Source organism: Bison bison, unplaced genomic scaffold (genome assembly GCF_000754665.1).
Source record: "Bison bison bison isolate TAMUID 2011002044 unplaced genomic scaffold, Bison_UMD1.0 scf7180017864375, whole genome shotgun sequence".
Classification (NCBI taxonomy): Eukaryota; Metazoa; Chordata; class Mammalia; order Artiodactyla; family Bovidae; genus Bison; species Bison bison.
In genome coordinates, this window is record NW_011494947.1 from 1009492 (window position 1) to 1022785 (window position 13294).

The 13294-nt window shown below is 52.5% G+C and overlaps 1 protein-coding gene across 1 annotated transcript in view; it reads right to left on the minus strand.

Moving 5' to 3' along the window:
• Positions 1-285: 285 nt before the first annotated feature.
• LOC105000773 (chromosome unknown open reading frame, human C9orf171) overlaps positions 286-13294 on the minus strand; it is a 153980-nt gene continuing 140971 nt past the window's right edge. The window contains exon 6 of the mRNA XM_010856772.1: positions 286-1090. Coding sequence (XP_010855074.1) covers positions 968-1090 — 123 coding nt within the window. The 3' untranslated portion in view covers positions 286-967. The remainder of the gene's footprint in view (positions 1091-13294) is intronic.

Here is a 13294-nt window from a genome sequence, read left to right on the forward strand (position 1 = left end):
GCCGACGCTTGAGTGGAGCCACCTGGCCCAGGGCAGGGGGCCGGGGAGTCGCAGTTGGATAAATGAGCGTGGGATTCTGGGGAGAGATCCAAGTTGAAGGTCAATGCTGGGAACCCTCAGACTAGTCAGGGGATTTTAAAACTTAAGAGTTTGCCTGACTTTTTATAGGTGCTGGTTGAGATGTTGTGGAGAAAGTCATGGCCCTTGGAGAGTCTGAGGCTGATTCTCACACTGGTTTACCGGTTTTCAAATAAAGGCACAAGAGGAGGATGACAAATAGCTCTTTTAATTTAAAGTAGATCGGTATCTAATTTGTGGGGAGAAAGCAGAGGACCTGCAGAGAGTTGGAGGTACGAAGGGCCCCAGTCTGGGTGCTTTCATCCCTGGAGGGCATTGTCTTTCAGGAGGTGGGAGGGGTGACCTTCCAAGGTCAGTGTTGGTGGAGGCAACTTAGCCCTGAAGAGGTGAGGGCCCGCTCCAAGTACGGAGTGTGGGCTCTTCCTGCCGTCAGGGGCCCCAGAGAGATAGTACTGCCATGGAGAGATATCAGGCATCCCCGAAAAGAGAAATGAAATCTCATGTTTGGAATACTAAATGAGGGTTTTCAAAGCATGACACTGTCACACTCTCTACAGCAAATACCTGGGTTGTTTTTAATACTTGAGGACAGAGCCTTAGTCTGGAGCCTATAAAATCTGCCATGAAACTTGAGTTTCTCTTATCAGCCTGGGGCTTGAGAAGCGAGGTAGAGTCCTGCTGGAGGGGAGTCCCTAAGTGAGGGATTGCTGGGGCTAAGGGGAGCGAGAGTGGCTAACTCTAAAGGGGGCTCTTAGCAAAAATAAGTCATCTAAGACCCGAGTCTGAGGTCCTGGCCGAGGTAGAACCTGGAGTAATGGGGGAGTGTCTTGTGTGATTTGGGCAAAGCAGGTGAGTCCTTCAGAGAATTTTCTACCGCGTCAGACAGGCTTTAGGGGTGGGTGTAGTTGCCCATCCTCAGGGTCCCCTGGCGCACGGCACACTCTTCCTGGTGGGCTTTGAAGGCTCTCTGGCGATCGGCCTCGGTGGGGAAGGTTGCTAGATGGGGGCCCACCTGTGGACAGAGGGAGAGCCAAGTCAGCGGGCTTGAGTGCTCCAGGGCTCCCCTGGGGACGCCCCATCCTTCCACCTTTGATAATGAAAGTCTCTGTCAGAGGGAACCAAGTGGAGGGAAAGTGCTGTCCTGGTGTTCCAGGGTGAAGGTGGGGGGACCCACCGTGGGACAGGGAGGGGCGTCAGAGCACAGCTGACCGGTGCCCGCGTTTTTCCTTCTGTCTTGCTTGTTGCCGAGATAACGTGCACTTGATAAATATCAGCTGCCGGTGATGGGGGTCACCAGGCAGTGGGACCTCTCAGCCAGCATCATCCTTCAAAGCTGATTCTCCACCATTAAAACCCCAAACGAACCACTCTCTCCAAGGGGGGCCTCCAGGCACAGTTGGAGCCCTGTCTGTCACTGTAAGACCATCTGACCCCCACCCCCATCCCCGCGGCTGACAGTTGGGCCAGAACCAGAGCCAGACGCGAGGCGTGGGGGCCTCTGCTGTTAAATTGTTGTGCAGTCAGTATTTTGACCAGTCTTTCCCTCTCGAGAAGTGGTGATGAGTGGAGACCCTTCTGTCTCCTAGGTCTTCTGCAGCACCTCCAAATATATGAGAATCCCCCCCAAATGGCATTTCTCTTCTACGGAGGCACGGGGTAGAAAGGGTTCATTCAGGCTTGCTTGTTTAGGCATGCATCCGTTCATTCATTCATTCATTCAGGCCACACGTGTTAAGCTCTGAGCACAGCTCTGTGCCAGGCACTGGGTCCCGCAGTGAACGAGGGGGACTCACTTTTCTTGGGCGGGGGGCAGGGGCGGGGGCGGGGAAAAGATGTGGATGATGGCTACAGCTGTTTCATGAGAGTCCGTGGAGTGGTTGGGGGCTGCGAGGAGCACAAAGAGATGGACTTGACCCTCCCCAGAGTCAGGGCCTCTCTGGGGAACAAAGGGGGCTTATAGGAGGAACTGGGGGTTCCATGGTAAGGGGGCTGCATGTGTGCTGGCCTTGGGGCCCCCCACAGCTCAGGGTCACGAGGGGACGTGGTGGTCCAGACGAAGGGTCCGCTGGAGCAGCTGAAGGCTCTGCTGTGTCTTCAGGATAAGGTGGGACCCACATGGCCAGCACAGCCACCGGTTCTCGTCAAGAGCCAGGCCAAGGGACCCCTCCCTGCAGGGGTTAGCTAAGACCACAGAGCTGAGAAAAAAGAGAAATGGAGAGCAGATGAAGAATTAAAAGGAAACAGAGGGAAGGCAGGCCTTCCCAGGTGGCTCTAGTGGTAAAGAACCCACCCGCCTATGCAGGAGACGTAAGAGACACCCGTTTTATCCCTGGGTCAGGAAGATCCCCTGGAGGAGGGCAGGGCAACCCACACCGGTATTCTTGCCGGAGAATCCCATGGACAGAGGAGTCTGGTAGAGTTGCAAAATGCTGGACACGACTGGAGCAACTTAGCGCTCACAGACAGAGGGGAGGTGGGAGGAACTTGCAGGGAACGTCTTTGTGCTCTGTGTCCCATACCCTGGTCCCCATCAGGACTCACCGTGGCCTGGGGACCCCCACCCCCGGGGGGAGGTCATGACTTTCACCAGAGCTCGACCTCCTTGCGGATCCCGTCAGCTCCCCCAGTCCAAGGTCTCGGTCACAGGTTAGGGTGGGACACCTCAGGTCCAGGGAGACAGTGAGTCAGGGTGCATGCAGAGCCCAGCGGGATCTAACTCCACTGTGTTCATTTTTACAGGTGAGGAAACTGAGGCCCAGAGCAGAGTTGGTCCAGGGCTGGCCCCAAAGGGAATCAGGGACAGAGAAGCTCTGCCTTAGCACTCCCCCCACCATGAACCCCTGGGTACTAGGTTCTGGATTCCTTCTAGAATATTCTGCCACGGCTGCCGCTCTGGCTGCGTCTGAAGGGCACTGCAAAAACTTATTAGAAACTGGTAAAAAAAAAAAAAATCAAATGGTGATGAGTAGATTGAGTAAGCTACTCCAGGACATAAATCTGCATCCCTCATTCTCTGGGGGCTGTGGGCCCTCTGGAGTCTCTGCAGAAAGCCATGACCCGCTCCTCTGGGAAAATATGTGCCCACAAGTCCTAAGGAACAAATAGTGCAGGAGATTCATGGACATGCTTCTCCAGTCCCTCTGTGGACACTCGTGGTGGCATTTCCGGGAGCCGTCCCAGCTCCAGCCTCAGGCCTCCCGTTTCTGGGCCGTGCATCAGGGTTGTTCCCCAGGCAGGGCCCAAGCCCAGGCCCAAAGCTCTGAGTCCCCCTGGGCGGGCCCATCCCACCGTCACCAAAGGCCACTCAGGCCCAGGCTCAAGGCTTGGTTATCCATCTCAAATACAGCAGTGTCTACATGACACACCACAATGCTGTTCTCAGCTTGGTCTCCTGATTCAGAAAACTTACCAAGTGGCCTCATGGAAGGTACTGAGAAGAGAGAAGGTCCAATACTTCGTGCAGGACGGAAGTAGCCGTAAACAAAAGGCCTTTTCCAGGGTCTATCCTGCGTCCCCTCTGGCATGGGACAGGGGCTTGTAGACAGTGACATGTGTCTCCTGACACCCGTGCTTCCCAGAAGGCAGCTAGAGACTCTCAGTAAGACCTCCTGGGCACCCCGGCCAATGGAGATGCCGAGCTGACCTCCATGGTCATCTGTGGCATCCAGAGTGGCAATAGTCCTGACCCGGGGGGCATGCGCCAGCCATTCCTCACTGGGAAGGACAGCCCTGAAGTCCACGCATCCCTCTGACTCTCGAAAGGACTGAATGGTGACCTCCCGGCCAAAGACACATCCACATTCTAACCCCAGGACCTGTGACTGTGACCATTATTTGTGAAAGGGGGCTTTCTAGATATAATTACAGATCTCGAGATGAGAATTATCCCAAGTATTTAGGTGGGCTCTGAATCTAATGACAGGCATCCTTGTAAGAGACAAAAGTCACAGGGAGAGGGGAAGGCCATGTGAAGACAGAGCCATAGACTGGAGTGATGAGGCCAGAACTCGGGAACGCCAGGAGCCACCAGTGACTGATGGGGCGTGCTGCTGATGGTGGGTGGTGCTGATGGTGGGTGGTGAGTGGTGCTGATGCTGAGTGGTGCTGATGGTGAGTGGTGAGTGGTGCTGATGGTGAGTGGTGCTGATGGTGGGTGGTGCTGATGGTGGGTGGTGAGTGGTGCTGATGGTGAGTGGTGCTGATGGTGGGTGGTGTTGATGGTGGGTGGTGCTGATGGTGGGTGGTGAGTGGTGCTGATGGTGAGTGGTGCTGATGGTGAGTGGTGCTGATGGTGGGTGGTGCTGATGGTGGGTGGTGCTGATGGTGGGTGGTGAGTGGTGCTGATGGTGAGTGGTGCTGATGGTGGGTGGTGAGTGGTGCTGATGGTGAGTGGTGCTGATGGTGGGTGGTGAGTGGTATTGATGGTGGGTGGTGCTGATGGTGGGTGGTGAGTGGTATTGATGGTGGGTGGTGTTGATGGTGGGTGGTGCTGATGGTGGGTGGTGAGTGGTGCTGATGGTGGGTGGTGAGTGGTGCTGATGGTGAGTGGTGCTGATGGTGGGTGGTGAGTGGTATTGATGGTGGGTGGTGCTGATGGTGGGTGGTGAGTGGTATTGATGGTGGGTGGTGTTGATGGTGGGTGGTGCTGATGGTGGGTGGTGAGTGGTGCTGATGGTGAGTGGTGCTGAATGTGGGTGGTGCTGATGGTGGGTAGTAAGTGGTATTGATGGTGAGTGGTGCTGATGATGGGTGGTGCTGATGGTGGGTGGTGAGTGGTATTGATGGTGGGTGGTGCTGATGGTGGGTGATACTGATGGCAGTTGGTGAGTGGTATTGATGGTGGGTGGTGTTGATGGTGGGTGGTGCTGATGGTGGGTGGTACTGATGATGGGTGGTGAGTGGTACTGATGGTGGGTGGTGCTGATGGTGGGTGATACTGATGGCAGTTGGTGAGTGGTATTGATGGTGGGTGGTGTTGATGGTGGGTGGTGCTGATGGTGGGTGGTACTGATGATGGGTGGTGAGTGGTACTGATGGTGGGTGGTGCTGATGGTGGGTGATACTGATGGCAGTTGGTGAGTGGTATTGATGGTGGGTGGTGTTGATGGTGGGTGGTGCTGATGGTGGGTGGTACTGATGATGGGTGGTGAGTGGTACTGATGGTGGGTGGTGTTGATGGTGGGTGGTGCTGATGGTGGGTGGTGCTGATGATGGGTGGTACTGATGATGGGTGGTGAGTGGTGCTGATGTTGGGTGGTGCTGATGGTGGGTGGTGAGTGGTGTTGATGGTGAGTGGTACTGATGGTGGGTGGTGCTGATGGTGGGTGGTACTGATGGCGGTTGGTGAGTGGTGCTGATGGTGGGTGGTACTGATGGCGGTTGGTGAGTGGTGCTGATGGTGGGTGGTGCTGATGGTGGGTGGTGCTGACGGTGGGTGGTACTGATGATGGGTGATGAGTGGTACTGATGGTGGGTGGTGCTGATGGTGGGTGGTGCTGATGGTGGGTGGTGCTGATGGTGGGTGGTACTGATGGTGGGTGGTGCTGACAGTGGGTGATGTGATTGTGTGCAATGCTAGTGGCAGGGGGCTTGGAACACTAGTCTCCTGAGTAGATGGCAGGAGGATCTAGGTCCTAGGTGCTGCTCAGCTTAGAGGTAATCAGGTTAACATCAGCACACAAACAAAAGAGAAGCCCAGGGGAAGTTTTCTTTTTCCTTCCGTGGAAACTTTGTCAAGGAAGAAATATTCATTCATCCATCCATCAAAAAGTATTTATTAAGTACCTAAGTGCCAAGGACAGTGAAGTGCCACACCCTTTGTGCTTTGGTGTTCCTGTTTCCATGTCCCCCTGGTTTTCTACAAGGGTGTTTGGGGCACAAGAGGTTCGCCCCAGTGACTGACAACACACTCTGACACCTACTGTGTTCTCAGCAGCACCGGGCTGACATGTGGGAGGCAGGCATTTAGTATGTGGTCCCTGCTGTTGAAGGATTCCCATTCCTGCTGGACTTTCTCGGAGTTAAGTCACTCATGGGATGGATGACTTCAGTCTTGCATGGGAGGGACCCAGGGGAGCACAGGTGAGTGTCCAGCCCCAGAGCCCTGTAAGGTGGGGTCTGCACCTGCCCTGTTCCCCAACGACCCCCAGTGCCTGGCATGGGGCCTGGCATTCAGGATGTGTTGAAACAAAGTTGAAAATACCGAACAGATGAGTGGATGAGTGAAGGAAGGAAGGGGGCGTAATTCACCAGGCTTCAGGTGCTCAGGGAGGGCTTCTCAGGCCAGGTGGGACTTGACTATGGCCTGGGAGGATTGGGATGAGAGGGTTGGCAGGGGAATACAGCACAGGAAATGGTGTCAGCAGAGGGAGAAGGTGAAAAATCAAAGGAGATGCTTAGTGGCTGGGGCTGGGGGACTCTCCAGAGAGCTCACTCAAGCAGAAGCTGACTCCCCGGCCCTCATGGGACTGTTCTTTAGAAAGAGAAGTGAAAGGCACTCAGTTGTATCCAACACTTTGTGAGCCCATGGACTGTAGCCCACCAGGCTTCTCTGTCCATGGAATTCTCCAGGCAAGAATGCTGGAGTGGGTTGCCATTCCCCTTTTCAGGGGATCTCCCCGACCCAGGGATTGAAAGCCGGGTCTCCTGCATTGCAGGCAGATTTTTTACTGTCTGAACCACCAGGGGAGTCCACGAGACAGAAAGAGAAGAGAAGGGGCCTATTCTGTACCCATGAAGTCCCCAGCTCCCGAAGCAGAATATGGAAGTTCACGGAGAGGGGTGTTTCGGCTTTCAGAACACCAAGAAGCAAGTGCCGCTTTGCAGAATGTGCCCTGGAGACCAGCGACTGGGACCTTGGGCCCGTGGCTGTTTTGGTAACAGACTTGCTGTTTGCCAGGCGCAGTGCACTTATTTAACACAAGCCTCAGAGCATGCACTGTTGTCTCCATCTTACAGATGGGGAGCCAGGGGCCCCAGAAGGTTAGGTCACTCGCCCCAGGTCTCACAGAACCCCAGCACTGTGGGGTCCTCCCGGCCCCAGATCCTCACTGAGAAACTCCACTCTCTTAACAAATGCCCAGGAAATGAGTCAAGGGAAAGGCCCTGCTGGAAACCAGGCAGCTCCCATCCCGCCCGCCTGCACACTCTCTCCTCCCAAAATAGCAGCTCCGCCAGAGATAAGGGTCCTAACCACAAGTCAGGCCTCAAGCGCGTGTGGTCACGACCCCGCAGACCCCCGGAGTCAAAGGATGAAGAGCTGTGGAGCAAAGAATTCCTTCCGAGATGCTTCTAAATTAAGCCATCTGCAGTCTGTCTCTGCCTGGAGCTAAGAAACTGTAATGGCTTTGGCAGGAGACAGCTCTGCTGAATGGAGCTGAGTCACTCTCAGGTCAATGCAGGTAAATAAGAGGCAAGCGCCACTGGCCTGCCAGCAGCCCTGGGAGCAGGATGGGCAGGTTGGCGAAGGCGCTGGTCCTGTTTGAATGGGGAGCATCTCAATACATTGCTCAAATAAGGACCAGGTGCCTGCACTACACAGGACATCCTGGGGACGTGCTGGTGAATAAGGCCAGCCCACACGGACCCTGCGAGATGGCACAAGAGGCGGCCGCTGAACGCACTGTACATGGCATCATTTAATGGCAATTAGTAGCACTGTGGACTGGGGAATTCTAAGTCCATCTGGCGGCAGGAAGGTCTTTCTAGAGAGGATGAGGGAGCTATCCAGAAGAGGAAGGCAAAGATGTTCTAGATGAGAGGGACCAGCCCAAACCCTGAGCAAATGTGGCCAAACGGGAGAGAATGAAAGCCAGTGAGTGTGGCTGGGGGACACAGAGACAAGGCCGGGGAGGTGAGCAATTATCACCATCAAGCCTTAAAAAAAGATTTGTTAGGGACCACAATCCCCTGCCTGGATGATACCCTTTGCCTCTCTGTAACCAGATTGGAATAAAAGATTCCCAGAAACCTAGGGTTGAAAGAGACCTCAGAGATCAGTATCTCCAACTCTCCCATTATACAGATGGAAAAGCCAAGGCACAGAGGTGGGAAGTGATTCTCTCAGGGTCTCCATGGTCCTGGGCAGAGCTGACACCAGGAGCCACTCCATCACCATTTCCTGAGGTCCCTGCCCCTGTCATATGGTCCCCACTCTGCCCCAGGGGATCTGGATTCCTGGATCCCATTTCCCAATTCATTTGAAAGCCTCTGTGCTTTTCCGGTCTACTTGCAATGAATCAACTTTTCATCCGATTGATATCTTTAATTGTGCCTTTGACGTTCATTAATTTTGCTCTTGACTTTGTGGTTTCCTTCTTTGAAGTCTCTCTGTTGTTCTGTTTCCAGCGTCTAGAGTTGTCTGCTTAGCTGTAATTGCCTTTTAATCTTTCTTTTTTCCCCTAATATCAACATTTATAAAACATAGCATTGGCAACTATGTTTCCCTCTAAATTTTCTTTTATCTCATCTCACAAGTTTTGAGAATATTTATTTTTGTTTGATTCTCTTTTCATCTAATCTCCATCAAATCTCATTCGGATTTCTTCTTTCATCCTGAAGTTATTTATAAATAGGGTTTTACATTTCCAGGCAAGTTCATTAGTTACGTCTGTGACTGATTTTCTAATTTATTTTCTTTGGTACCAAAGTGATCTGTGTGAATCAGACCCTTTGGTGTTTGTTGAGTTCTTATGCTTGTGTGTGGAGAAGGCAATGGCACCCCACTCCAGTACTCTTGCTTGGAAAATCCCATGGACGGAGGAGCCTGTTACGCTGCAATCCATGGGGTCGCTAAGAGTCGGACACGACTGAGCGACTTCACTTTCACCTTTCACTTTCTTGCATTGGAGAAGGAAATGGCAACCTACTCCAGAGTTCTTGCCTGGAGAGTCCCAGGGATGGGGGAGCCTGGTGGGCTGCCGTCTGTGGGGTCGCATAGAGTCGGACACGACTGAAGCGGCTTAGCAGCAGCAGCAGCAGCAGCAGTGACTTGCCTGGTGGTGCAGTGGCTAGGACTCCATGCTCCCAGTGAAGGGGGCCCAGGTTCTATCCCTGATCGGGGAACTAGATCTCACAGGCTGCAAGTAAGATGCAAGAAAGGAACATAAGTAGGATGCCATTTATTTGACAATTTCTAAACCTACACAATGATCCCCTGTGTTATTCAAGCCTCTGCATGAATCTAGTCAAATGGAAAGAAATTGGAGGAAAGAATATGCCCAGAAGTCCTGCCTGGCCTCCCCTCTGGGAGGGAGAGGGGAGGACAGGGAAGCAGAGAGAGCTTCGGTTTTATCTGTTCCCTTATTTGTCTTTTTAAGATGAAAACACGAGGGATGATTTTCAAGCTGCGTTTTGGAGAAGCAGCTTGGGGCCAGAAGTCTCTCCCTCCACACACCCACAATTTAGAGACTTATTTGCTGGTGATTTGTGTTGGATTCCATGGGAATCCTGAGTCCCGTCTCCAGGGTCATTACCAGTGGTGTGTGACTTTGGCTTGAGCCCCTGGTGGGAGGGGGCTAATTCTTGGGAACGATCTAGAGATTTTGATCACCACTGTCGAGTTCACAAATGGAGCAGCTTTCCCACAGTCCCCCCGACCCTGACACATCCTCCTAAAAGGGGCAGGGGGGCCAGGCTGCTTTCCCAAACCCTCTCATGAGCCACACAACGATTCCCCAACTGGACACTAAAATCTCCAATGCCCAGTCTGGGGGCCAAGAAGTCCGGGTAGAATCTGAGAAGAAATAGCCGAGTTAACAACAACAGAAAAATCTCCCCAAGAACTAAAAAAAAAAAAAAAATAGACAGCTATAGAGATTTAGTTTAGGTTTTTTTTAAGTGACAGCCGCTCAGGTGACTGGGAGAGAGATTTCGCTTTAAAAGATTGAGAGGCTGTCTCCTCTAATGAGAGGTACTTGAAAATTATGGATCAGTCCCAGGTCAGTAATTTCTGTCAAGCTCGGGCAGCTGGAGGTCAGAGGCCCCGTAGAACACAAATCCATGTAGGATGTCGCTGGTGGAAGCGGTGGGTCCTGGACTCTGATGGAGCAGGTCTGCAGTGTAAGTAATTAACAAGGGCGGCAGTCTCTCTTGAGACATCTGGTCCCCTAAATTGTTATTCTACTACAGCTCTAATTTCTCTGCGGTCCAAAAATAGATGGAGCAAGGACACAGGGCCTGACCCGCTCTGCTGACACATGCTGTGTTTTCAGAGAACAGCCAAACCTGGGCTTAGAAAACAAACTTCCTGCCTGCCTGCAAGATCTAACGTGGGACCTCGGGGGACCGTGTCAGGTGAAGGGGGAGGGGGCAAGGAGTCGGGACAGGGCATCTTCACTGGAAAAAGAGGAGACTGATTCTCAGGATGAGACACTGGCTCAAGGAGCCCCAGCTTCTACGTGGCACAGCTGGGCCTGGGAACCAGGTTTCTGCTCCACAGACTGTGAAGTTCCTGAGACTCGGTGGGGCAGAAGAAAAGACAGTCCTGCATTTGTCTTTGAGCAGGAGAATCGATTTGCTACTTCCAGAAGCCAAACAAAATCTCTAGATCATTCCCGAGGATTAGCTGAGGCTAGTCGGCAGCAGTTGAGATCAAAATTGAACAGTGAATCTGTTTGCCAGAGGCTGGTAGATAAATCACAGGGCAATCCCAAGGCAGGGTGTTTGAATTTTCCAAAAAACTCTGGGTTGGTGCCCATCTCTGCTCCTTCAGTGTCTAAGTTTAATAGGCTCCAGATAAGTGAAGCTCCAATACTTATAGCCACCTGATCCGAAGAGTTGACTCATTGGGAAAGACCCTGATGGTGGGAAAGATTGAAGGCAAAAAGAAAAGGGGGCGGCAGAGGATGAGATGGTTAGATAGCATCACCAACTCACTGGACGTGAATTTGAGCAAATTCCAGGAGAAGATCCCCTGGAGGAGGGCATGGCAACCCACTCCAGTATTCTTTCTTGGAGAATCCCATGGACAGAGGGGCCTGGCGGGCTACAGTCCAGGGTCACAAAGAGTCAGACACGACTGAGCAACTGAACGACAACAACAATGAAAGTGAGAGGCACAGTATCTCACTGGGGAGGCTGAGGACACCCTGGACCCTCCCTCATCTGAGGCCATTTCTTGGGGCCCCATTATCACCCTGCTCGGGGCTCCAAAGACAGAATCTGGGCGATGAGCACTCATCTGACTCCAGTGGGCTGCTTTTCCCCAATTTTTAAAATAGCTTTATTGAGATATAAGGGCTTCCCTGGTGGCTCAGCAGTAAAGAATCCACCTGCAATACAGGAGATGCAGACACAGCTTCGATCCCTGGATCGGGAAGATCCCCTGGAGAAGGAATGGTAACCCACTCCGGTATTCTTGCCTGGGAAATCCCATGGACAGAGGACCGGGTGGGCTACAGTCCATAACTTAGTGACTAAACAACAATAACAATTGAGATATAATTCATACACCATAAAATTCACCCCAAGTATATAAATCTTTGCTGTTCACCTGAAACTAACATGAGCTTGTAAATCAGCTATACTCAAATATAAAATAAAAATTAAATTTAAAAAATGTTAAAGAAAAAAATAAAGTTTTCTCCCAAAGAAGTGTATACATCAATGATTTTTAATATATTCATAGGGCTATGCAACCACCAGCACAATGTAAGTTTAGAATATTTTCATAATTCCAGAAAGAAACCTTGGACCCCTAAGAATTGCACCACGTTTCCCTCCCTCCAGCCCCTGCAACAACAAATCTACTCTTTGTCTCTAGACATTTGCCCATTCTGGATATTCCCTGATGATCAAGTCATACAGTACACGGTCTTTGGTGATCAGCTTCTTTCATTCAGCTAACATCCTCAAGTTTCCCCTATGCGGTAGCGTGGCAGTTTATTCAAATGGCCCCTCTAAGGCAGGAATGGCAAGTAGGCAGCACTCCCCATCACGATGTGGCCACATTTGGTCATAAAATATTCTCAGGCTAAATAGAGGCTCCTGAAAAAGTGTGCTGTGATTGATTAGCAAGGTCTGCCATGGGCACGGGAGGGAGAGTGTGCCGTGGATTTGCTCTAAGAGATCAAAACAGGGTCTCCCATGGTAACAAGGAGGGGGCACAAAGACTCAGAACCCCTGGAGAAGACATCCATGTGTTCACCTGCCCTGAACTGTCTCTCTCCCTTTCGGGGCAACCTTGGGGCACCCTCACCCGGGATGGCCAGTGGGTAGGTTAGCAGGAGGGGAGAACACAGAGAATGAAAGAGAGGAGACGGAGGGACCAGCCAGGAGGCTGGAGAAAGAGCCAGCATGGACTCCCCAGAGTCTTGTTATTTATAAAATGGGCCCCCCGACCCGCCTTGGGCGTAGGCGCAGGAGACAAATAAGGACTAACACATGCTCCATAGTCATCCCACAGGGGACATCCCACAGGGGACAGTGATGCATGCCACTTAGAGAAATTGCTTCTGCTTTTCAAAACCATTAAACCTTCATTTCGGATGCAGAGGCCAGAATCGTGCTGGTCGTGGCTTTCCATGGAGCCTGTAAGTAGCGTAAGTTCCCGGTGATAAAGCTCGAGTGTGGTTCTGAACTGTGCTCAGCCCCACATCCGCCCCAGCCGGTCCTTTTGTCCGGCACGTCCACCACGGGCTGGGCCAGCTCCCACGGGCTCTGGGAGTCCGCCTGCCTCGGGGTGCCTCTGCAGAAGCTCCATGTGGGAGGCCTGGAAGCCACCGGACCGTCCGGTCACGTTGGCTCTGCTTCCTACCTTCTCTTTGAAAGTCCCCAGGAGAAGGGTGTCAGGCCGGGAGCTGGTGTGCGGGGACCAAATGCAACTCGGGCAGAGAAAGCCCCTTTTCCCCGTCTCCACCGGAGCCCCCTACACACACACACACACACACACACACACACACACACACACACGCACGCACATGCACGCACACCCCAGGATGCAAATGATAACCGCAGAGCCATCACTTGTGAAGCTTGACAGAAAATAATGAGAAACACTAAATCTTTTATAAGGTCAACACTCGCCTTAGCCGAGCAGCTGTCAAACAAGAAAAGAATTTAGCGCCGGAGCCACGAAACTTCCATCGGCTCATTAAGCCCAACAGGGCCCGGGCCTGGCGTGGCGGAGAAGACGCGGGGCCTTTCCGTTTTGTGTCAGTAATTTGCGGCGGAGGAGGAAGAAGAAACAGCCCGCGCCAAAGGGGCCTGGGGGGCGGCT